The sequence below is a fragment of the Bufo gargarizans genome, chromosome 1, assembly GCF_014858855.1.
Source record: "Bufo gargarizans isolate SCDJY-AF-19 chromosome 1, ASM1485885v1, whole genome shotgun sequence".
Classification (NCBI taxonomy): domain Eukaryota; kingdom Metazoa; phylum Chordata; class Amphibia; order Anura; family Bufonidae; genus Bufo; species Bufo gargarizans.
Genome location: NC_058080.1, coordinates 578,701,252 through 578,725,530, shown reverse-complemented (window position 1 = coordinate 578,725,530; position 24,279 = coordinate 578,701,252). Strand labels below are relative to the sequence as shown.

At 43.8% G+C, this 24,279-nt stretch overlaps 1 protein-coding gene and 1 long non-coding RNA gene across 4 annotated transcripts in view; one reads left to right on the top strand and one right to left on the bottom strand.

Moving 5' to 3' along the window:
* ACAD10 (acyl-CoA dehydrogenase family member 10) overlaps positions 1–12,335 on the top strand; it is a 141,296-nt gene extending 128,961 nt beyond the window's left edge. For all 3 annotated transcript variants that reach the window (XM_044275779.1, XM_044275781.1, XM_044275780.1), the window contains exons 19-21: positions 552–695; positions 2,350–2,427; positions 10,805–12,335. In XM_044275779.1, the coding sequence (XP_044131714.1) occupies positions 552–695; positions 2,350–2,427; positions 10,805–10,939 (357 nt within the window). In that variant the 3' untranslated portion in view covers positions 10,940–12,335. The remainder of the gene's footprint in view (positions 1–551; positions 696–2,349; positions 2,428–10,804) is intronic.
* LOC122924559 lies at positions 584–23,761 on the bottom strand. The gene is made up of 3 exons (XR_006387410.1): positions 23,691–23,761; positions 10,677–10,916; positions 584–711 (listed from the first exon to the last, which is right to left on the bottom strand). It is a non-coding gene; the product is annotated as an uncharacterized LOC122924559 (long non-coding RNA).
* Positions 23,762–24,279: the final 518 nt, after the last annotated feature.

Sequence of the window (24,279 nt, the reverse complement as noted above, 5' to 3'; positions counted from 1 at the left end):
CCTATTCATTTTAATCTGTGTATTTACACATCAGTGTTTCAGCACGGTCCGTGGGTCCGTTTTTTTTACCACGGATGCATGCTCTATTTTGTCCGTGTTCACGGATCCATCACGCCCATTATAGTCTATGGGTCCGTGAAAACCACGGATGCCATCCGTGTTGCATCCGTGTTTCACAGATCATTAAGAAGAGATGCTTTCAAAATTATTTTTCAGCTGTTGAGTGTTAGTGAAACACGGATGCAACACAGACGGCAAAAAACGGACCCATGGATCCAACACGGATCTGTCACGGGAGAAAACACGGATTGAACACGGTTCGTGTTACCACTGATCCAAAGCTGACACGGACGTCTGCATGAGGCATTATGCTGCCCTCAGAAAGGTGGTGACAGATTGTCATAAAGTTGTATTTGGAGACAAACTCCCGTGTAGTGTGGCACAAACGTGTTTTTTTTATTATATATTACATATATGCTAATTTCAGAAGCTGACAACGTGGCAAACCAAATAAAATCTTCTCCCACTTCAAGTATTCTTATTCTTTTTAGGTCAAATCAAGAATTGCTTTTGGCAAACCTTTGGCTGAACAAGGCACTATCTTGGCAAATATTGCCAAATCCAGAGCTGAGATTGATCAGGCGAGGCTGTTGGTGCTCAAAGCCGCCCATCTTATGGATACTGTAGGCAATAAGGTAAGTTCTCACCACTCTGTGAGGGAAAAAAAATAATGGCACTAATAAAATCTATGGAAGATAAAAATATATAAAAATATATAAAACAATCTGACATGTTATGTGAGAAATAATCACACTAGGGTCATATAATAACTAGTGTATTTATATCTGTAATTATGGTACCCGATGTGACCACAGACTGCAATTTTCCCCAAATGCACATAGAAGGGAATGGTAAACTTCCCACTTCATAGGTTTACAGCAAAGCAAAAGACTAGTAGCGCTGCCACAGTCAGTGCACTTGTATATGTTTGTCTGTCTGTTATCTTGCAAAACATGGTAGCTGATCTTCATTAGGGCTCCCGATGAGGGCTATAGGTTAGCCAGAAATGCGTTGAGCCAGAGTTGACGGTGTATTCAGCTAGGTGCAACTAATGACATGTAGAAACAATAGGCAACAGAGACATTAGTTTTATGGAGTATTGGAGTGTGGGACACATGGGTTGTGAACAGAGCACCTACAGTATGGACGAGTAGACTGGGGTTGGTTTAGATCTGCGACACACCAAGTGAGATAGTGGTGGTTATCAGTGTGGCAAAATTTAACCCCCAGCACCCTCACTATAATATAGAGGAGCAGCAGTGTGCGTTTCATCACTTAGGCATCAAACCAATGGTAATAGGGTGCCGCTCTGACTGCTCTCATATATTGTATATAGTATGTATTGAGTAGCAAAGTTATTACTGTATTTTTCGCCCTATAAGACGCACCTAGGTTTTTGAGGAGGAAAATAAGAAAAAAATATTTTTAACCAAAAGTTATGCTTTTGGTGGGTTTTGAATTAATGGTGGTCTGTGCTTGACACTATTATGGGGGATCTGTGGATGACGCACTGTCATGTGGGGGATCTGTGGATGACGCACTGTCATGTGGGGGATCTGTGGATGACGCACTGTCATGTGGGGGATCTGTGGATGACGCACTGTCATGTGGGGGATCTGTGGATGACGCACTGTCATGTGGGGGATCTGTGGATGACGCACTGTCATGTGGGGGATCTGTGGATAACGCACTGTTATGGGGGGGGGGGGAATCTGTGGATGACACTGCTATATGTCATCCACAGATCCCCCTCATAACAGTGTCCCCCAATACACCGGCCCTCTGCTCACCGCAGTATTTATAAACATGAATCCTTATCCTGTTATTAAGTTTAACTAACGGCGCACTCTCCCCTGTTCCCCTGTCTCCCCACAGCACCTCAATAGCAGGCAGAGCGGACGGCAGCAGTAACGTCACTCACTGACGTCGCGCGCCTGCTCCGCCTGCTTCATTCATAAAGCGGGGCCCGGTGTAAGAGTACAGTGACTGCACCGGGCCCCGCCCCTAGTTCCGGACTCCAGCCCCTCCTCTCTCCCGGCTCATACATCGCAGGCTGCCATGTAAAATGGAAGCATTCGCCCCATAAGATGCAGGGGCATTTTTCCCCCATGGGGGGGGGGGGAGTGTGTCTTATGGGGCGAAAAATACGGTATCCTCCCAGTTTTTAAACTAAAAGCACAAAAAGTTTATTTTATTTTAGTGTCCCTCTTAGTAACTGTGAACCATAATTTTTGAGTCTAAATCATTGATATCATAATTTCATTCACTTTCTTTCACATCTTTGTACAGGAAGCTGCTTTGGAAATTGCATTGATTAAAATGGTGGCCCCATCTATGGCTCAAAATGTTGTTGACAGAGCAATTCAGGTAAAAAAAAACTCAAGTAATGTAATGTCCACGCAATGCAAAAATATACTGTACTTGGGGGGGCCTTGGGGTCGAAGGCATTGCCATCAAGGGAACCGTTTTTTTAAGGGCTATAGGTTACTGACCATGAATTAGTATGTATGTGTATTGTATGTAATATTACGTCTAAGTACAGTATGAGACCATGCTTTTGACCAGCTACATTAAAACAGTTACTATCCTCTCTGCCTTTTCTGTTAATAAAAAGTTAGAGCCTGTATCAGCATGTTCAACCATATTAAACTAGGCATATTGCCTGGTAGCCTTGATCATGCAGAGTGCAACAATATATTTATTTCCTTTCTAGAGTTAATAAAGGTGGACATATATTTTTTATATTTCTGTAAATTAGGTATTTGGAGCACCAAGGAGCTTGCCATAGCACTAGGAGCACCCTGTGCTCTCTGTACTCCTGCCTTCCCTTTGATTCACAGGGCATGACATTTAGTCCAGTCTTGTGCTCTCGCGGCAGTGCCGAGGCTCAGTGACTCGGCTCTTGTGCAGTGAATCATATGCTGCTTCCTGAGCTTGAGAAGTAGCAGAAGGTTACTTGTGCAAGCACCGAGTTGGCTCAGTGACTTGGTGCCTGCTCAGTGGATCTGATTAGCTCTGCTTTCTGAACTCATCAGATCCACTGTCCACGAGTCACTAAGTCTCGGTGCTTTTGCGAGAACACATTTTGTCCAGCCCTGTCACTCAAGGGAGAGGGGTTCTCCTAGTTCTATGGTCAGCCCTACGGTGCTCCAAATACTTTAATTACTTGAATATAAGAAAAATAATATATCTCAGCACTTATTAACCCTAGAGAGAAAATACTGTATTTTTCGTTTTATAAGACCCCCCCCCCCCCCCCCCAAAAAAAAAAAGTGGGGGGGAAATGGCAGTGTGTCTTATAAAGCGAATGGTGCAATTTTCACATGGCTGACACTGATACATCGCCAGCCGCTATGCTGCACAGCACGACCTGCGATGTATCAGCTACAGTAACCCTCTATCATGCGAGGAGGGAGGAGTGGCTGAAGGCTAGCAACTGCTGTTGCACTCGCGGCGGGGCCCAGTGCAGTCACTGTACTCCATTACACCAGGCCGGGCTCACAGCAGTCTTTACATGTAAAGTCTATTTAATGCTCAAGCAGTGGCTCTGTTTTGCTAAACTACCTTAATAGTCTGTAGTAGTACTCACTATCAAAGCAGCGGGCAGGCAGGCAGTGTAACGTCACTCAATCGGTCATGCTCCTCCCACTTCGTTAATGAAGCTGGCGGAGCAGCAGCGTAACTGAGTGGGTGACGTTACGCTGCTGCCTGCCCGCTGCTTCGATAGTGAGTACTATTACAGACCATTGCGGTAGTTTAACAAAGCAGAGCCACTGCTTGAGCATTAAATAAATAGACTTTACATGTAAAGACTGCTGTGAGCGCAGCCTGGTGTAATGGGGTCACTATTCACACAGGGACATGAGGGGACACATTAACCACTTCAGCCCCGCTAGGTGAAACCCCCTTCATGACCAGAGCACTTTTTACACTTCGGCACTACACTCCTTTCACCGTTTATCGCTCGGTCATGCAACTTACCACCCAAATGAATTTTACCTCCTTTTCTTCTCACTAATTGAGCTTTCATTTGGTGGTATTTTATTGCTGCTGACATTTTTACTTTTTTTGTTATTAATCAAAATGTAACGATTTTTTTGCAAAAAAATGACATTTTTCACTTTCAGCTGTAAAATTTTGCAAAAAAAACGACATCCATATATAAATTTTTCGCCAAATTTATTGTTCTACATGTCTTTGATAAAAAAAAAAATGTTTGGGCAAAAAAAAAAAATGGTTTGGGTAAAAGTTATAGCATTTACAAACTATGGTACAAAAATGTGAATTTCCGCTTTTTGAAACAGCTCTGACTTTCTGAGCACCTGTCATGTTTCCTGAGGTTCTACAATGCCCAAACAGTAGAAAACCCCCACAAATGACCCCATTTCGGAAAGTAGACACCCTAAGGTATTCGCTGATGGGCATAGTGAGTTCATAGAACTTTTTATTTTTTGTCACAAGTTAGCGGAAAATGATGATGATTTTATTTTTTTAATTTTTTTCTTACAAAGTCTCATATTCCACTAACTTGCGACAAAAAATAAAAAATTCTAGGAACTCGCCATGCCCCTCACGGAATACCTTGGGGTGTCTTCTTTCCAAAATGGGGTCACTTGTGGAGTAGTTATACTGCCCTGGCAATTTAGGGGCCCAAATGTGTGAGAAGAACTTTGCAATCAAAATGTGTAAAAAATGACCGGTGAAATCCAAAAGGTGCACTTTGGAATATGTGCCCCTTTGCCCATCTTGGCAGCAAAAAAGTGTCACACATCTGGTATCGCCGTACTCAGGAGAAGTTGGGGAATGTGTTTTGGGGTGTCATTTTACATATACCCATGCTGGGTGAGAAAAATATCTTGGTCAAATGCCAACTTTGTATAAAAAAATTGGAAAAGTTGTCTTTTGCCAAGATATTTCTCTCATCCAGCATGGGTATATGTAAAATGACACCCCAAAACACATTCCCCAACTTCTCCTGAGTACGGCGATACCAGATGTGTCACACTTTTTTGCTGCCAAGGTGGGCAAAGGGGCACATATTCCAAAGTGCACCTTTTGGATTTCACCGGTCATTTTTTACACATTTTGATTGCAAAGTTCTTCTCACACATTTGGGCCCCTAAATTGCCAGGGCAGTATAACTACGCCACAAGTGACCCCATTTTGGAAAGAAGACACCCCAAGGTATTCCGTGAGGGGCATGGCGAGTTCCTAGAATCTTTTATTTTTTGTCGCAAGTTAGTGAAATATGAGACTTTGTAAGGAAAAAAGAAAAAAAAAGAAAAATCATCATTTTCCGCTAACTTGTGACAAAAAATAAAAAATTCTAGGAACTCGCCGTGCCCCTCACGGAAAATACCTTGGGGTGTCTTCTTTCCAAAATGGGGTCACTTGTGGCGTAGTTATACTGCCCTGGCAATTTAGGGGCCCAAATGTGTAAGAAGTACCTTGCAATCAAAATCTGTAAAAAATGGCCTGTGAAATCCGAAAGGTGCACTTTGGAATATGTGCCCCTTTGCCCACCTTGGCTGCAAAAAAGTGTCACACATGTGGTATCGCCGTACTCAGGAGAAGTTGGGGAATGTGTTTTGGGGTGCCATTTTACATATAACCATGCTGGGTGAGAGAAATATCTTGGCAAAAGACAACTTTTCCTATTTTTTTATACAAAGTTGGCATTTGACCAAGATATTTTTCTCACCCAGCATGGGTATATGTAAAATGACACCCCAAAACACATTCCCCAACTTCTCCTAAGTACGTCGATACCAGATGTGTGACACTTTTTTGCAGCCTAGATGCGCAAAGGGGCCCAAATTCCTTTTAGGAGGGCATTTTTAGACATTTGGATCCCAGACTTCTTCTCACACTTTCGGGCCCCTAAAAAGCCAGGGCAGTATAAATACCCCACATGTGACCCCACTTTGGAAAGAAGACACCCCAAGGTATCCAATGAGGGGCCTGGCGAGTTCATCGAAATTTTTTATTTTTTGCATAAGTTAGCGGAAATTGATTTTTTTGGTTTTTTTCTCACAAAGTCTCACTTTCCGCTAACTTAGGACAAAAATTTCAATCTTTCATGGACTCAATATGCCCCTCAGCAAATACCTTGGGGTGTCTTCTTTACGAAATGGGGTCACATGTGGGGTATTTATACTGCCCTGGCTTTTTAGGGGCCCTAAAGCGTGAGAAGAAGTCTGGAATATAAATGTCTAAAAATGTTTACGCATTTGGATTCCGTGAGGGGTATGGTGAGTTCATGGGAGATTTTATTTTTTGACACAAGTTAGTAGAATATGAGACTTAGTAAGAAAAAACAAAAACAAACAAAAAATTTCCGCTAACTTGTGCCAAAAAAAATGTCTGAATGGAGCCTTACAGGGGGGGGGGGTGGTCAATGACAGGGGGGTAATCACCCATATAGACTCCCGGATCACCCCCCTGTCATTGATCACCCCCCTGGTAAGGCTCCATTCCGACGTCCGTATAATTTTTACGGATCCATGGATCGGATCCGCAAAACACATGCGGACGTCTGAATGGAGCCTTACAGGGGGGTTATCAATGACAGGGGGTGATCAGGGTGATCACCCCCCTGTCACTGATCACCCCCCCTGTAAGGCTCCATTCAGACATCCGCATGATTTTTTACGGATCCATGGATACATGGATCGGATCCACAAAACACATGCGGACGTCTGAATGGAGCCTTACAGGGGGGTTATCAATGACAGGGGGTGATCAGGGTGATCACCCCCCTGCCACTGATCACCCCCCCTGTAAGGCTCCATTCAGACATCCGCATGATTTTTTATGGATACATGGATCGGATCCACAAAACACATGCGGACGTCTGAATGGAGCCTTACAGGGGGGTTATCAATGACAGGGGGTGATCACCCCCCTGTCACTGATCACCCCCCCTGTAAGGCTCCATTCAGACATCCGCATGATTTTTTACGGATCCATGGATACATGGATCGGATCCACAAAACACATGCGGACGTCTGAATGGAGCCTTACAGGGGGGTTATCAATGACAGGGGGTGATCAGGGTGATCACCCCCCTGTAAGGCTCCATTCAGACATCCGCATGATTTTTTACGGATCCATGGATACATGGATCGGATCCACAAAACACATGCGGACGTCTGAATGGAGCCTTACAGGGGGGTGATCAATGACAGGGGGGTGATCAGGGAGTGTATATGGGTGATCACCCGCCTGTCATTGATCACCCCCTGTAAGGCTCCATTCAGACGTCCGCATGTGTTTTGCGGATCCGATCCATGTATCCATGGATCCGTAAAAATCATGCGGACGTCTGAATGGAGCCTTACAGGGGGGTGATCAATGACAGGGGGTGATCAGGGAGTGTATATGGGTGATCACCCCCCTGTAAGGCTCCATTCAGACGTCCGCATGATTTTTACGGATCCATGGATACATGGATCGGATCCACAAAACACATGCGGACGTCTGAATGGAGCCTTACAGGGGGGTGATCAATGACAGGGGGGTGATCAGGGAGTGTATATGGGTGATCACCCGCCTGTCATTGATCACCCCCTGTAAGGCTCCATTCAGACGTCCGCATGTGTTTTGCGGATCCGATCCATGTATCCATGGATCCGTAAAAATCATGCGGACGTCTGAATGGAGCCTTACAGGGGGGTGATCAATGACAGGGGGTGATCAGGGAGTGTATATGGGTGATCACCCCCCTGTAAGGCTCCATTCAGACGTCCGCATGATTTTTACGGATCCATGGATACATGGATCGGATCCACAAAACACATGCGGACGTCTGAATGGAGCCTTACAGGGGGGTGATCAATGAAAGGGGGATGATCAGGGAGTGTATATGGGTGATCACCCGCCTGTCATTGATCACCCCCTGTAAGGCTCCATTCAGACGTCCGCATGTGTTTTGCGGATCCGATCCATGGATCCGTAAAAATCATGCGGACGTCTGAATGGAGCCTTACAGGGGGGTGATCAATGACAGGGGGTGATCAGGGAGTGTATATGGGTGATCACCCGCCTGTCATTGATCACCCCCCTGTAAGGCTCCATTTAGACGTCCGTATGCGTTTTGCGGATCCGATCCATGTATCCGTGGATCCGTAAAAATCATACGGACGTCTGAACGGAGCCTGAAAGGGGGGTGATCAATGACAGGGCGGTGATCAATGACAGGGGGGTGATCAGGGAGTTTATATGGGGTGATCAGGGGTTTATAAGGGGTTAATAAGTGACTGGGGGGGGGGGGGGGTGTAGTGTAGTGTGGTGTTTGATGCGACTGTACTGACCTACCTGAGTCCTCTGGTGGTCGATCCTAACAAAAGGGACCACCAGAGGACCAGGTAGGAGGTATATTAGACGCTGTTATGAAAACAGCGTCTAATATACCTGTTAGGGGTTAAAAAATTCGGATCTCCAGCCTGCCAGCGAGCGATCGCCGCTGGCAGGCTGGAGATCCACTCGCTTACCTTCCGTTCCTGTGAGCGCGCGCGCCTGTGTGCGCGCGTTCACAGGAAATCCCGGCCCTCGCGAGATGACGCATATATGCGTGACTCTGCGCAGGGCCGCCACCTCCGGACCGCACATCTGCGTTAGGCGGTCCGGAGGTGGTTAATAACGTAATACTGTGACACATGGGGCCATGAGGGGACCAGCATAAAATGCTATATGTGTCTCATCCACAGATCCCCTATAACAGTGTCATCCACAGATCCCCTATAACAGTGTCATCCACAGATCCCCCATAATAGTGTCATCCACAGACCACCATTAGTTCAAAACCCACCAAAATCACACCTTTTGGGTCAAAATATTTTTTTTCTTATTTTCCTCCTCAAAAGGTGTGTCTTATAAAGCGAAAAATGCGCTATATTGTTTTACTCAGCATGATCAACCCTACCAGGTATTATGCCTGGTTTAATAGGGTTGATTATGCTGACAGAGGCTCTTTAAGTGAAAACCCAATAGTCATAGGGGAGAATTTATTAAGCCCTGAACTCCATAATTCTGTCTTCAAAAATAGCCCACAAAATAGGGCTTTGCAACTATTTATGCTTATTTGCGCAAACCTTTTGCAACATTTAAAATTTTTATACCACTCACTCCAGTTTGGGAAAGTGGTTGTGATTAAAGGTCCATTCACACGTCCACAGGAATGTGCGGACCCATTTATTTTAAATGGGGCCGAAAAAGACGCGGACACCACACAGTGTGCTGTATGCATTCGCACTTCCGTTCTGCAAAAAAATAGAACATGTTCTATTCTTGTCCGTAGACACAGACAAGAAAAGGCATTTGTATTAAGTGCCTGGCATGTGCAGTCCGCCGGTGTCCGTGTTTCGCGGAGCCGCAATTTGCGGACCGCAAAACACTTGCGGACGTGAGAATAGACCCTAAGGGTGTTTATCAGTTCCACTCCAGATTTAGCACTGTGACTTTTTAAAAAAGTTGCAAAAAAAAGGTGCAGTCTCAGGGTGTGCGAGTGGGGAAAAGTGGAGTAACCTCTCTAGACGACATACGATATTTGAGAAATTTGGCGCAAGACATACCAAAGACCAACTGACTTCACAAATTACCCACATGATAAACAAACCCCTTAGTCTCAGGACTGCAAACCAAAGGGTTAGGAGGAGTGGACTTCTGCATGTGGAATTGTGGACAACAACCCTGTCCATATGTCCTATTGGAACGTTGGGATATAATGGAGGAGGTTCCTCCCTCGTACCTAGCACAATCGAGAGCCACTTTGTAAGAGCTGCTTCTGCTCAGTCAGAGCCAGCAGTCCATGCATTACATTGATGGTCATTAATTCGACATTCCCTCTAGAAGCTGCTGCAGTGAAAATACTTGCATAGCTGATCGTTGGGGCTGAGAGAAGCCAGCTTCATTTTAAAGAGAGATTGGGGCACATTTTCTAAGCGACTTGTGACTCTAAAATAGTCACAAGTCCCTTTTTTAACCAGCCATGTGACATTATTTTGTCACACGGTCGGTTTTACACCATGTCTGCCAGTTTTTAAGCCAGGTGCAAGGACTGCCACAGATGCGCCTAATTTATGACGAGTCGCATGCCTCGTCATAAATTAGACTCATCTTACAGTAGTGCAGCGCGTAAAAAGCCGGTCTTGGTAAATATGCCCCATTGTCTTTGTGAAATCACTTATAAAGAAACATACAAAACCAAACTATTACACCGCCTTATACCCAGTGCATAAAAATCATAGCGCGCCCATCAGGCCTTGTACTAGGAATAACAGAATAGTCCAGATTGACTAAGGGCTGGTTCACATGACAGTGTTCAGTCTGGGAAGCACGCTACAATAGACCCACGATCATATAGGAACTGACTGCGTTCAGTCTGGGAGAAGTGGCCACCACACGGGACGTGTTTCCCAGACCGAGCGCTGTTGTGTAAATCAGCCCTAATCCTGTCTAATTGTTTCCCAATGTGCCACAATTCTATCCACCGAAAACTTTAGAAAATTGTGGATTTCAGCTTTACAACTGTATCCAAAATGTAGTAAAAAAAAGGTGGTCACTCCCACATTCTGATTTAAAAATGGGAAATGTCAAGGAGAAAGTGGCGCTCTTACCATAGTAAATGTGGGCCAATGTATTCATTTTGCTCTGAGTCTTCCTTTCCATTATAACTGTAAAACGGCAGCGATTCTTTTTGTGCGTTATTGGCTTTGGTTTTATTTAACCTGTGTTTATCCTTCAGGCTTTTGGGGCTGCAGGACTCAGCAATGACTTCCCACTTGCACAGTTTCATGCCTGGGCACGGGCGCTGCGCTTGGCTGATGGACCTGATGAAGTGCACCAAGCAGCTGTGGCTAAAATAGAAATGAGACATTAGGACCTGTGTTTAGTTATGGAGCAATAAGACCAGTTTGTCTCCGTCATCGATAAAGAAATAATCACAATAGTTGCTTGAAGGTTACCAATCGGAGCGCATTGTTTCCTGGTCATAATCCAAAAAGAGTGCAGCGATGTCTGAGATGAGACTGTTGTGGGATAGGGTATGCACGTGTACAACAATCAGAGAGGGCGATAGCTTGATGTTTGTAATTTTAGCATGTTTTTTATTGTACCTTTTATGTATGTTTCTTGCAACATTCATGAAATACTTGTTTTCATAAAGGTACAGGTTAAAAACACTATGCCAATTCCATAAAAGTAAGGGTTGTCTCATCTCGCCATAACTAAGGCAAGATGGTACCAAGCTCTGACCATGAGGTGGCTGGGAAACAGGAGCGTCACGCTTCTGTTTTGGTTGCTTCCATTGCAGTGATTGCCTTAGTTACAGTGAGATGAGACAATCCCTTTAACTAGACTGTGAACTATAGCCTGTGTGTGTGTATAAAAAAATATATATATATACACACGCAAAGCAATTGATATTGCCTCTGTATACTGCCATTGCCTCCTCTGCTGTGTTTGAGATTTTGTGCATTTGTCCATTTTATGCTCTTTTCAATTTGCACTGGCGTATAGATTTATTAAAATGCAACTACCAGCATGATCAGTCTTTAGTAGGCTTGTTGCCCATGCTGATTAAAACCAATGTCTTTTTAACTCGTCTTTACTTTTATATTTATGCAAATTCATTCGTTGGAGCACCAAGGGGCTGGCTGTAGCGCTAGGAGCACCTCTACAGTTACGCCCCAGTGCTCAGTGCACACACCCCTCCAATTTGATTGACAGGACAAGACATCTCATCCTGCCCTGTATTCTGGCACCTGGCCTGTATCTCACAAACAACGACCTGAAAGCGTTCCTCCACTGTCTCTGAAGCCGCCAGTGGCTCCACTACCAGGTAGAATAACATTTTCAGCCAGACCAGATGTCTTGCCCTGTCAATCAAATGGGACGGGGGAAGTACACTGAGCACCAGGGGGTAGCTGTAGCAGTGCCCCTAAAGCAGGGGTCAGCAACCTCCAGCACTCCAGCTGCTGTGAAACTACAACTCCCAGCATGCTAACATGCTCGGCTGTTCTTCTAACTTCCACAGAAGTGTATGAAGAGGATAAAAAACAAAAGCAAGATATTGTTTTAATCGGCATGATCAACCCTACTAGGCAGTATGTCTGGTTTAATAGGGTTCATCATGCTGACAGGTGCTCTTTAAATCATGGAGTAATTTTTACTATGGTGTTATAAACTGACATTGAAATAATTATAATTTGTGACAATAAATATGCAATATCTTATTGCTTTCTAAAAATAAAAATAATTTGTCTAAAAAAAAAAAAGTTATTTTGCTTTCAGCATCATTTATTAACTCATTCAAAGAGCCATATTGAGGCCATAACTATCTGATGTAACTTTACTCAGTATATTTGAACAGTCAGTCCTGTAGTTGAACTGTGACTGGGACTTTGTTCACAAAACGATCACTGAGGTCACCGGGGTCCCTATGCAGAACTCCCCAGAGACCTTTCTGCTGTTTGATAGCATTCTGAATGCCCCAGCTGATAAGAAATCTCAATTGAAATACATGATACAGGCGGCGAAAGCGGTGGTCCCCAGACACTGGAAATCCACCTCTCCCCCCTCCCCTGAGGAGTGGTTTCAGGAAATTAACGCCCTCAGATGCGTCCCGGATTGTGAAGACCTGGAGCCCCTGGGATGACTTTCGCTCCACATCCTTGTTTCGAGACACCAGGGTTTAGGCCCTCCTCGCTTATGCTTATTTTCTGTACTGCACCACTGGTGTTATTCTTGTCGTTGACACTGATTAATGTTGATTTGATTATTCTGGAAAAACCCTAATAAAACGTTAATTTACAAAATGTCAGGTTTCTGTGCTGTAAAAAAAAATGAGACAAAGATAAATCATTTCAGAACTTTTTCCACCATGGTCCACAGAGAGCTTCCAAAGCATTAGAGGGATCTCATTGTTAAAAGGTATCAGAACATGTCCTACTCTTATCCGCATTACAGACAATGATAGGACAGCTCTATAATTGACCAGATGTTCCATTCCACAAAATGCAGAATGCACACGGCCGGTATTCATGTTTTGCACAAAAAAGGCAATGGTCGTGTGCATGAGTCCTAAGGGATAGATCTTTGTAATGAATTAAACTTTGGGAGCATGTACAGCGCCATGATTTTGGCCAAAGGATTCATTTAGAGTTTTTGCCTGGAGTTAACCTTCAATTGATTTGAGCCACTTTTCTGGCATAAATAACTTCCAATATGTTTTATACACAAAAATTATCTACTTCTGTTTGCAATTTTCAGCTGCTTAGTGCAAGGGGTCAAATATTGATGGTCTGTCAATATCATCAATATCTGATCAGTGGTATCGGACTCACAGCCTCTTCCTGGGTCAATGTTCATTGGTCACATTGCCTAGTTTCAACTCATTCCCATTCAAGTGAATAGGCTTGGGCTGCAAACAGAGTACAGCCACTACATGCTTACCAATGTTTAGGCTGGTAAAATCAGGGCATCCAAAACCCCCAACTTCACCCAGAAACGCCTACTTATGAGGGGCAATATTGTTAGCCCTGCCCATTTTTGGCTTGGGAAAGCTCTGAAAATCAGGGACAGTTGACAACTATGCCATATACAGTTGCAAGAAAAAGTATGTGAACCCTTTGGAATGATATTGATTTCTGCACAAATTGATCATAAAATGTGATCTGATCTTCATCTAAGTCACAACAATAGACAATCACAGTCTGTTTAAACTAATAACACGCAAAAAATTACATGTTACCATGTTTTTAATGAACACACCATGTAAACATTCACAGTACAGGTGGAAAAAGTATGTGAACCCCTAGACTAATGACATCTCCAAGAGCTAATTGGAGTGAGATGTCAGCCAACTGGAGTCCAATCAAGGAGAGAAGATTAGAGGTGTTGGTTACAGCTGCCCTATAAAAAACACACCAGTTCTGGGTTTGCTTTTCACAAGAAACATTGGCTGATGTAAATGATGCCCCACACAAAATAGCTCTCAGAAGACCTACGATTTCTCTCACCTAGCATGGGTATATGGAAAAAGACACCCCAAAACACATTGCCCAACTTCTCCTGAGTACGGCGATACCACATGTGTGACACTTTTTTGCAGCCTAGGTGGGCAAAGGGGCCCAAATTCTAAAGAGCACCTTTAGGATTTCACAGGGCATTTTTTACGCATTTGGATTTCAAACTACTTCTCACGCATTAGGGCCCCTAAAATGCCAAGGCAGTATAACTACCCCACAAGTGACCCCATTTTGGAAAGAAGACACCCCAAGGTATTTCATGATGGGCATAGTGAGTTCATGGAAGTTTTTCTTTTTTGTCACAAGTTAGTGGAATATGAGACTTTGTAAGAAAAAAAATAAAAATTCTTTGAACTCACTATGCCCATCAGCGAATACCTTAGGGTGTCTTCTTTCCAAAATGGAGTCATTTGTGGGGTGTTTGTACTGCCCTGGCATTTGAGGGTCTCAGCAATCATTACATGTATGGCCAGCATTAGGAGTTTCTGCTATTCCCCTTATATTGAGCATACAGGTAATGAGATTTTTTTTCCGTTCAGCCTCTGGGCTGAAAGAAAAAATGAACGGCACAGATTTCTTCATTCGCATCGATCAATGTGGATGAAAAAATCTCTGCCAAAAAAAAAAAAAAGGAGGGGAAAGGCGTCTGCCAGGACATAGGAGCTCCGCCCAACATCCAAACCCACTCAGCCTGTATGCCCTGGCAAACCTGATTTCTCCATTCACATCAATTGATGTGGATGAATAAATCATTGCCGTTTATTTTTTATTATATACAAAGTGTTTGCCAAAGCATAGGAACACCGCCCCTCAGCTCATAAGCCTCAGCAAACATATCTTTTTTACTGCAGAGGAGAAATCTCATTTTGCAGCGCCGCATACACCGACTTTTGTGTAATCTGACAGCAGCGCAATGCTTCTGTCAGAATGCACATCAGTGCTGCAGCTGGTTCATCGGTTGGGCCACCTAGAAGGTAAAAGAAAAAAACAGGCCACAACACAATAAATTTATTAACATGAACTTTATAATAATATTTGAACAGAACATTAACTTTTATAAACTTTATTGAACTTTTGGAACAGAACATTAACTTTTTTGCTTACCGGTGATTTTTTTTTTTGTTTTGCCTTTTTTTACCTTTTTATAGGACAAACCTCTCCTTCCCCATGGGACAATGTGCAAAGCGCAAATCGCCCAGAGATGTGGTGAAGTATATTATGCACTTTGTCCCAGGTGAAAGGAGAGGTTTGCAGTAGCTCTGTGTGAAAGGGCCCTAAGAGCCCTGTGTGCCTGTCCTGTGAGATGCAATCTCTATGCTAATAGTGTACCTGTGTGTGGTACTTCCGGAAACACTCCCCTAAGCATAGGGCAGGGTGGTCAGGGCAGTCAGGACAGAAATAGCGGGTGTCACGCCTTATTCCACTCCTGCTACAGACACAACATCTTTTTCGGGGTGACGCTTGGGTTGAGGTACCAGAAACGACATTGGGGAAATGTCGCTCGTGTAGACGACTCACTACACTGGTGGATGGGGCCACGGAACCTCCTGGATCTCTTCCTGAAATTTGAGGAAGGATCCTGTTCTCCCAGCCTTACTGTAGAGAACAAAACTATTATACAGAGCCAATTTAATTAAATATACAGACACCTTCTTATACCAGCGTCTGGTGCGGCGGGACACAAAATAAGGAGCCAACATCTGGTCATTGAAGTCCACCCCTCCCATGAGTAAATTATAGTCGTGGACCAAGAGGGGCTTTTCAATGACACTGGTTGCTCGTTCAATTTGTATTGTTGTGTCTGTGTGAATGGAGGAGAGCATGTAAACGTCACACTTGTCTCTCCATTTCACCGCGAGCAGTTCTTCGTTACACAAGGCAGCCCTCTCCCCCCTTGCAAGACGGGTGGTAACGAGCCATTGGGGGAAGCCCCGGCGACTAGGTCGCGCGGTGCCACAGCAGCCAATCTGTTCTAAAAACCAATGCCTGAAGAGGGGCACACTTGTGTAAAAATTGTCCACATAAAGATGGTACCCCTTGCCAAATAAGGGTGACACCAAGTCCCAGACTGTCTTCCCACTGCTCCCCAGGTAGTCAGGGCAACTGACCGGCTCCAGGGTCTGATCTTTACCCTCATAGACACAAAATTTGTGCGTATAGCCTGTGGCCCTTTCACAGAGCTTATACAATTTGACCCCATACCGGGCGCGCTTGCTTGGGATGTATTGTTTGAAGCTAAGGCGCCCGGTAAAATGTATAAGGGACTCGTCTATGCAGATGTTTTGCTCAGGGGTATACAAATCTGCAAATTTGGTGTTAAAGTGGTCTATGAGGGGCCGAATTTTGTGGAGCCGGTCAAAAGCTGGGTGGCCTCTGGGACGAGAGGTGCAGGATGGTCTCAAATCGTGTTCTGGACATGACAGCAGAGAACATGGGAATGTGATGAATTGGGTTCGTGGACCAATATGACCGCAATTCATGCTTTTTTGTTAGGCCCATGTTGAGGAGAAGTTTTAAATTCAGAAACTTGGACGGGATTCCACCGGAAAGACTGGGCATATAAATTGAGTGGCATACCGATTTGTTTCTGCCACGACTAAGTTCAAGAGCTCCGCAGTCAAGAACAGCTAAAAAAAAACCAGTGCCGATCCGATCTGAGCTGTCTCAACTCGAACTCCAGACTGGGCAGTGAAAGGGGAAACTACTGGTGCGGCTGAAGTTGGGGGCTGCCAATCAGGATTTGCCAGCACCTTAGGGGCTCTATGGGCCTGTCTGTGCGGTGGCTGCGATGGGGGAACTACTGCACGTGCCACCGTACCAGCTTCAACTGCCCTTCTGGTGCTCGCCACTTCACCATGTTGTACGGCAGTGCTGGTACTAGGTCCAGGATGGGCTGCGCTGCTGGTGTATGTCTTACCACGTAATCCGACTGCGCCAGCCCCATGCCTGGTGGTATCGGGGACCTCAACCTCATCGCCTGAACTTTGAGTCAGACTGCCACCGCTTTCTACAGGTTTGTATTCTGACCCGCTGGATTTGTCAGATGAGGGTTCCCATTCCTCATCCGACTGGGTCAGAAGCCTGTAGTCCTCTTCAGAAGAATACCCCTTACTTGCCATTTGGTCAACTAAATTTAGGGGGTATTCCCTGAGACTACCCAAGAAAAAAAGCAAGCCTGTCTTACAAATGGGAGGCTAGCGAAGTACCGGAAGCCGCTGCGATTGATAAAATATATCAAAACTGATTCTTTTTTATCGCCGCATCGCTTGCAAAGTGATTGTGCAGTGATCAAAAAATATATATATTTTTTGTCACTGCGGCGGGGCGTGGGTGAATGCACGTGTGGGCGACCGATCAGGCCTGATCGGGCAAACACTACGTTTTGGGTGGAGGGCGAGCTAAGGTGACACTAATACTATTATAGATCTGACTGTGATCAGTTCTGATCACTTACAGATACTATAAAAGTACTATAAAAGTACCAATGCTGATTAGCGATACGCTAATCAGCGAATCAGTGACTGCGGTGCGGTGGGCTGGGCGCTAACCGACACTAACTACCTAACAAAGGGGCCTAAACTATCCTAAAACCTAACCGTCAATACTAGTGGAAAAAAAAGTGACAGTTTACACTGATCACTTTTTTCCTTTTCACTAGTGATTGACAGGGGTGATCAAGGGGTTAATTGGGGTGATGGGGGAGTGATCTGGGGGCTAAGTGTAGTGTTTGGTGTGTACTCACTGTAATGTGTGCTCCTCTGCTGGGACCAACCGACGAAAAGGACCAGCAGAGGAGCACAGAAGCCATTTATATTTATAAATATAAGGTGTTAAAGTGTTAAATTGCTTCTGATTCGATTTTTTGAAAATCACCAGCCTGCCAGCGATGATCATTGGCTGGCAGGCTGGTGACGAAATACTACTTTGCGTCGCCGAGGAATGAATCGACCGCCTCCGGACCGCGATCCTGCGTTAGGCGGTCCTGAGGTGATTAAGGACCAGGCCATTTTTTGCTAATCTGACCAGTGTCACTTTATGTGGTGATAACTTTCAAACGCTTTGACTTATCCAGGCCATTCTGAGATTGTTTTTTCGTCACATAATGCACTTCATGACACTGGTAAAATGGAGTCAAAAAAATTTTGAATAAAAAAAACACAAAATGTACCCAAAATTTTGAAAAATGTGCAAATTTCCAAGTTTCAATTTCTCTACTTCTATAATACATAGTAATACCTACAAAAATTGTTATTACTTTACATTCCCCATGTGTCTACTTCATGTTTGGATAATTTTGGGGATGACATTTTATTTTTTAGGGATGTTAGAAGGCTTAGAAGTTTAGAAGCAAATCTTGAAATGTTTCAGAAATTTTCAAAAACCCACTTTTTAAGGACCAGTTCGGGTCTGAAGTCATTTTGTGAGGCTTACATAATAGAATCCACCCAAAAATGACCCCATTTTGGAAAGTACTCCCCTCAAGGTATTAAAAACAGATTTTACAAACGTTTTTAAACCTTTAGGTGTTCCACAAGAATTAATGGAAAATGGAGATGAAATTTCAGAATTTCACTTTTTTGGCAGATTTTCCATTTTAATCATTTTTTTCCAATAACAAATCAAGGATTAACAGCCAAACTAAACTCAATATTTATTGCCCTGATTCTGTAGTTTACAGAAACAGCCCATATGTGGTCATAAACTGCTGTACGGGCACAAAGCAGGGCGCAAAAGGAAAGAAACACCATATGGTTTTTGGAGGGCAGATTTCACTGTGATAATTTTTACTTGCCATGTTACATTTGAAGACCCCCTGATGCACCCCATGAGTAGAAACTCCCCAAAAGTGACCCCATTTCGGAAACTATGGAATAAGGTTGCAGTTCTGTTGGTACTATTTTAGGGTGCAAATGATTTTTGGTTGCTCTATATTACACTTTTTGAGATGTTTTGGCACTGTTTTTATTTTTTTTGTCATTTACAACGTTCATCTGACAGGTTAGATCATGAGCTATTTTTATAGAGCAGGTTGTTACGGATAGGACAATACCAAATATGACTTTTTTCAGTTTTATATAATAAAGCATTTTTGAAAAAAATTCTTTTTTAGTGTCTCCATATTCTGAAAGCTGTCTTATGTAGGGGCTCATTTTTTGGGGTATGAGATGACGGTTTGATTGGTACTATTTTAGGGTGCATATGACTTTTTGATCGCTTGGTATTGCACTTTTTGTGATGTAAGGACAAAAAAATGAATTTTTTTACACCTTTTTATTTTAATTTTTTTACGGTGTTCATCTGAGGGGTTAGGTCATGTGATATTTTTATAGAGAAGGTTTTTACGGATGCGGCAATACCTAATATGTTATTTACACAAAATAAAATTATTGAAACAAGAAAAAAAATCTTTTTTTAGTGTCTCAGAGAGCCATATTTTTTATTTTATTTTTTGGGCGATTGTCCTATGTAGGGGCTCATTTTTTGCGGGATGAGGTGACCGTTAGATTGGTACTATTTTGGGGGGCATGCGCCTTTTTGATCGCTTAGTGTTGCACTTTTAGCAATGTAAGGTGACAAACTGTGCTTTTTTTGACACTGTTTTTTTTTATTTTTTATGGTGTCTATCGGACAGGGTGGATCATGTGATATATTTACAGAGCCGGCCATTATGGACGCAGCAATATGTAATATGTGTGTTTTTACCTTTTTTTCTATTTTTTTTATTATAAAATTAAGGGAAAGGGGCGTTTTTTCTTTTTTTAACTTGAAACTTAAATTTTTTTATTGAAAACACTCTGGGACTTCAACTTTTGGGGGTCTGATCCTCTCTGCAATGCATTACAATACATCTGTATTGTAATGCATTGCCTGTTAATTTATGACTCAGTGTCATACACTAACAGGTTGCCTAGGAGACCCAGCCTGAGGCTGGATCTCCTCGGCTCCTGTAGAAGGCATGTCCCGATGCCGATCACTCAACAACAAACAACTTCTATGTCGCAGTCAGCGCGGACCGTGGCATAGGAGGGGTTAATCTGCAGCGATCGCCAATACGGGGGGGTGGTCACAGGACTCCCCCTCGGCATTATCACAGGGTGCCTGCTGAATGATTTCAGCAGGCACCCCGTTCCGATCAGCGCCCGCCGGTCATCAGGGCGTATGTAAGAGGTTAACAAGAGCGTTACATATTTTTTTGGGCAGCATTCAACAAGGGCGTGTGGCTTAGTGAAAAGTGGGTATGGCCGGGTAGATTTACTAATACTATCTGAACGCATATGTAAATATCATGTTTCATGCTTTATTGATGCTGTCCAAAATTTGCTAAGTTTCAGGAAATCCGCACATTTGGTAACTCTCACAATCGATTTTATAAAGTAATCATCCCAGAGGACAAAATGCTAATCCATTATGTAGTCTTATTACTTTAAATATGGCCGTTATCATGGGTAGATCCTGATTGTGATGTCATCAATAGAATCCTGCCAGACAGTGGCGTCGCTACAGGGGGTCAAGGGGGGGAAATTCCCCCCCCCCCCCAGGTCATTCCTTGCCACCCCCCGGCTGATTCGCTAATCGCTGCTGCGCCCGGCCGCCTGCACTACTGAGTGACTCAGTGATTCAAGTACACTACAGACAACACAGATCAGATACACAGACGTGAGTCACATGACAGATGGGGGTGGGGGCGGCGTTCGGACCCAGCGGAGGCAGAGCGTGCAGACTGGGCGCAGGCTGGGAGTGCGGCAGCCGCAGAGACGAGTTGATGCCACCACGTAAAGCTGCTTGCCTGCCCGCGCGAACACATGCTTCTTCTGCTACTGCTGCTAGTGAGCCTGTCTCTGTCTGTGCCCACTGCCCAGCCCAGGCCCCAGCTTCGGACTGTCGGACAGGAGAGGAGGACTACTGACTGTGACTGTGTGTGGCAACTTCCCAACCCTGCCTGGCCGGCCCCGGCCCTATTGAAAACAAAGTATGTACCCCCACTACCTCGCCTCATGGCCTGCCTGCTTGCGCCCAGCCCCTCCTCAACCTTGCTACCCCTATAACTTAGGGGTATCAGGGTACATTATACAAGGGGTAATATAACTTATATTACCACCGTATAATGCCTGATAGGCCTCCTGAGTAACTTATATTACCCTTGTATAATTATGTACCCGGATACCCCTTAGTTATATGATCCCGGCAGGGTCATATAACTAAGGGGTATCAGGGTACATTATTATACAGGGGTAATATAACTCAGGAAGCCTAGCAGGCATTATACAGTGGTAATATAGCTTACATTACCCCTGTATAATGTAATGTCCCATGATAGCCCTACTCAGTTATATTACCCTTGTATAATGTACCCTGATACCCCTCAGTTATATTACCCCTGTGTAATGTGCCCTGATATCCCTTAGTTATATAATATAACTAAGGGGTATCAGGGTGCATTATACAGGGGTAATATAACTGAGGAGTGCTATCCTATCAGGGACGTAATACAGGGGTCATGTAAGCTATATTACCCCTTTATAATGTCTGATAGCCCTCCTCAGTTATATTACACCAAATGTACCCTGATACCCCTTAATTATATTACCCCGGAGCCAGGGGCATAGCTGCAGGGGAAGCGGCTGCTTTGGGGCCCTGACCTAGAAGGGGCCCATCCAGGAGGAGGAGGTCCAAAAGATTTTGTCAGGGCCTCCTCAACAGTATTACACTATGAAAAACTATACAGATAGTACAGACAGAGTAGGAAAAGGATGGAACAGCTGCCGGGCCTGGTCATATGATTAACTAGCCATGGGGACTGGGACATTTCAGTCTGTGACCGTCCCTCGGTTTGGCTGGACAGGCATCTGGTTGTTATGGGGCAACAAACATTCACCATGCTGTTTGCCTCAGCATCTGCAATTTGTGTAGAAACCTAGACTATATTGTTTCCATAGTTTTCCATGAAGCGAATATAGATGTAAGTGAGCAGATGGATCTAGACGTGTAACATCCTTTTTTTTTTGTTACAGCTTATACAGGGTCCGAAGAGGAAGAACCCAAAAACCATACTGCCCAGGGGACGGCATTTTCTTACACCTAGCCCCCCAGCCAAAGTGCTAAAGTGGCATCAGAGATCACCAAGGTCAAGCCAAGTAATTGTAAGTGTTCATGTGGAGTATGTTTGTTATATACGTATAGCATACACTGTGCCACACAATATACAGTATACCGCTACACTGTGTAGGGGTTAGACTGTTTATTGTACAGCATGGAGCAGGGGTTATATTGTCCGGCATGGTGTAACCTCCATACATTTGATGTACAGTATACATTATAATCCTTGTACCATGCCATACAATATACATTATAATCCATACAACATGACACAGTATAATATGCAGTATTGTTCATAAACATGCTATACAATATATTATAATCCTATATATACTGTACAGCATGGTGTATGAACTATAACGTATATTGTATTTTTCAGTAGTATGATTAGCTGGTGAAAATTATTAGTCCCCCCCCCCCCCCCCCCCAATTTTTGACTGTATCTTCTGTGCCCCCCCCCCCCCCTATATATTCTGACTCCGGCCTCAGTCTCGTGGGCTGGCTCTCACCATTAGGGGGCCTCAGCCTCTAATGAGCAGCACAGAACCAGATTGGGTAAGTTTGTTGCTTTTCTCCTAATGTTTGCGAATTGTTTTGCTGATCTTGATTTTCTTTACCTACAATACAATGTGAGAGCTACATGTGACTCTCTCCAGCCCCCGAAAAACTGCCTGAGGTCCCACACTTATCCTCCTCGGATAGAAGAATCCCAGGAGAAAGTAAAGAAGGAGCCTCCACCTCCCTTAAAGGGCCTGAGCCACAGAAATCCAAGATCATTTTATAATAAATAAAGTTTTTTGTGTGTTTCTTTTTATTTTTTTTAAGTGTTGTTTTTTTCTTATATGTTAAGATTTTATATATAGTGTAGTGTCCCCAGTATTTTATTTTTATCAAATAATTTTTATTTTTATTGAGTTTTCACAAACCAGGAATTGCAAATACAGTAAAATATTGAATATGGGAAGTAGGATTGTAAGAGCAACCTACGGCTGGAAGGTTAGGATTGCTCCCCTTCTGGGGGTGTAGGCAGCAAAAACACATTGCCTTCATAAAATCAACTCGTGTTATAACTTTTACACCAAAAATAGGCAAATCCGAGTAGAAGACAATAAAATCAGTCTTTATTAATGCATAATAAAACAGGAAATCACAGTGTTAAAATGGTTGGTGGTACAAGGATAAACAAGGCTGACAATGCCCTAACAGGAGGTAAGAACTAATGGTGAAATACAGGCATATGGTTGGACAATTAATAACCCAAGGTATATAATGCACATGGTACAATGTTGAGACCCAAATAAAGTGCAAGTGCATGAACTCAAATCACATGTACATACTAAGGCAGCCCAAACAATTGATATACAAATGTGTAGCCATACCAAAAAGCCGTTTACTCCTGCGTCCCGACGTGTGTTTCGCTAATGCTTCATCAGGGGGTAAATGCTATGTCTTTGTGTCCCTACCCACATATATATACCCACCCACATCAAGACCGATGTAACACACCTGAGAACATCTCTTCCGTACGCCTACCGTGCCGCCAACATAGAACCGGAAGTGATGTATCTGCACTCCAGCATGGAACGCATGTAACCTCACATGACGGGATGCAGTAACGCCACATAATTGACACTCCCACACCTCCTCGACGCATGCGATGCGCTCCACGGGTCACATGATGCAACCCGTGGTGGAACGCACAGCTATCCGACTCCATCCACGGATGTATAGCGGTATTGATGAACTGACTACCCCATCCAGAAACAATTTATACCATGATTATAATGGCCACTGAATAACCAATCCAAAGTCATGATGTGACACATTATGTGCCATTGTGTGAAAGAAAGTAAGACACAGTGCACAAGTGAATCGGTGACAACGTGAAAACCTCCCACACCGTGAGCGGATTAAGTGCTGGTGAGAAAATACACGTGTGACCATAATTGTACACATAAATTAATATACATTCGATATCACCTAAATATTTAAAGACACAATGCTAGTGCTATAATAATAATAAATCATCATGATTCAGAAACCCTTAAAATTGTAACCATAATTATTCAATAACAATATCTGTGTATGTCACCTG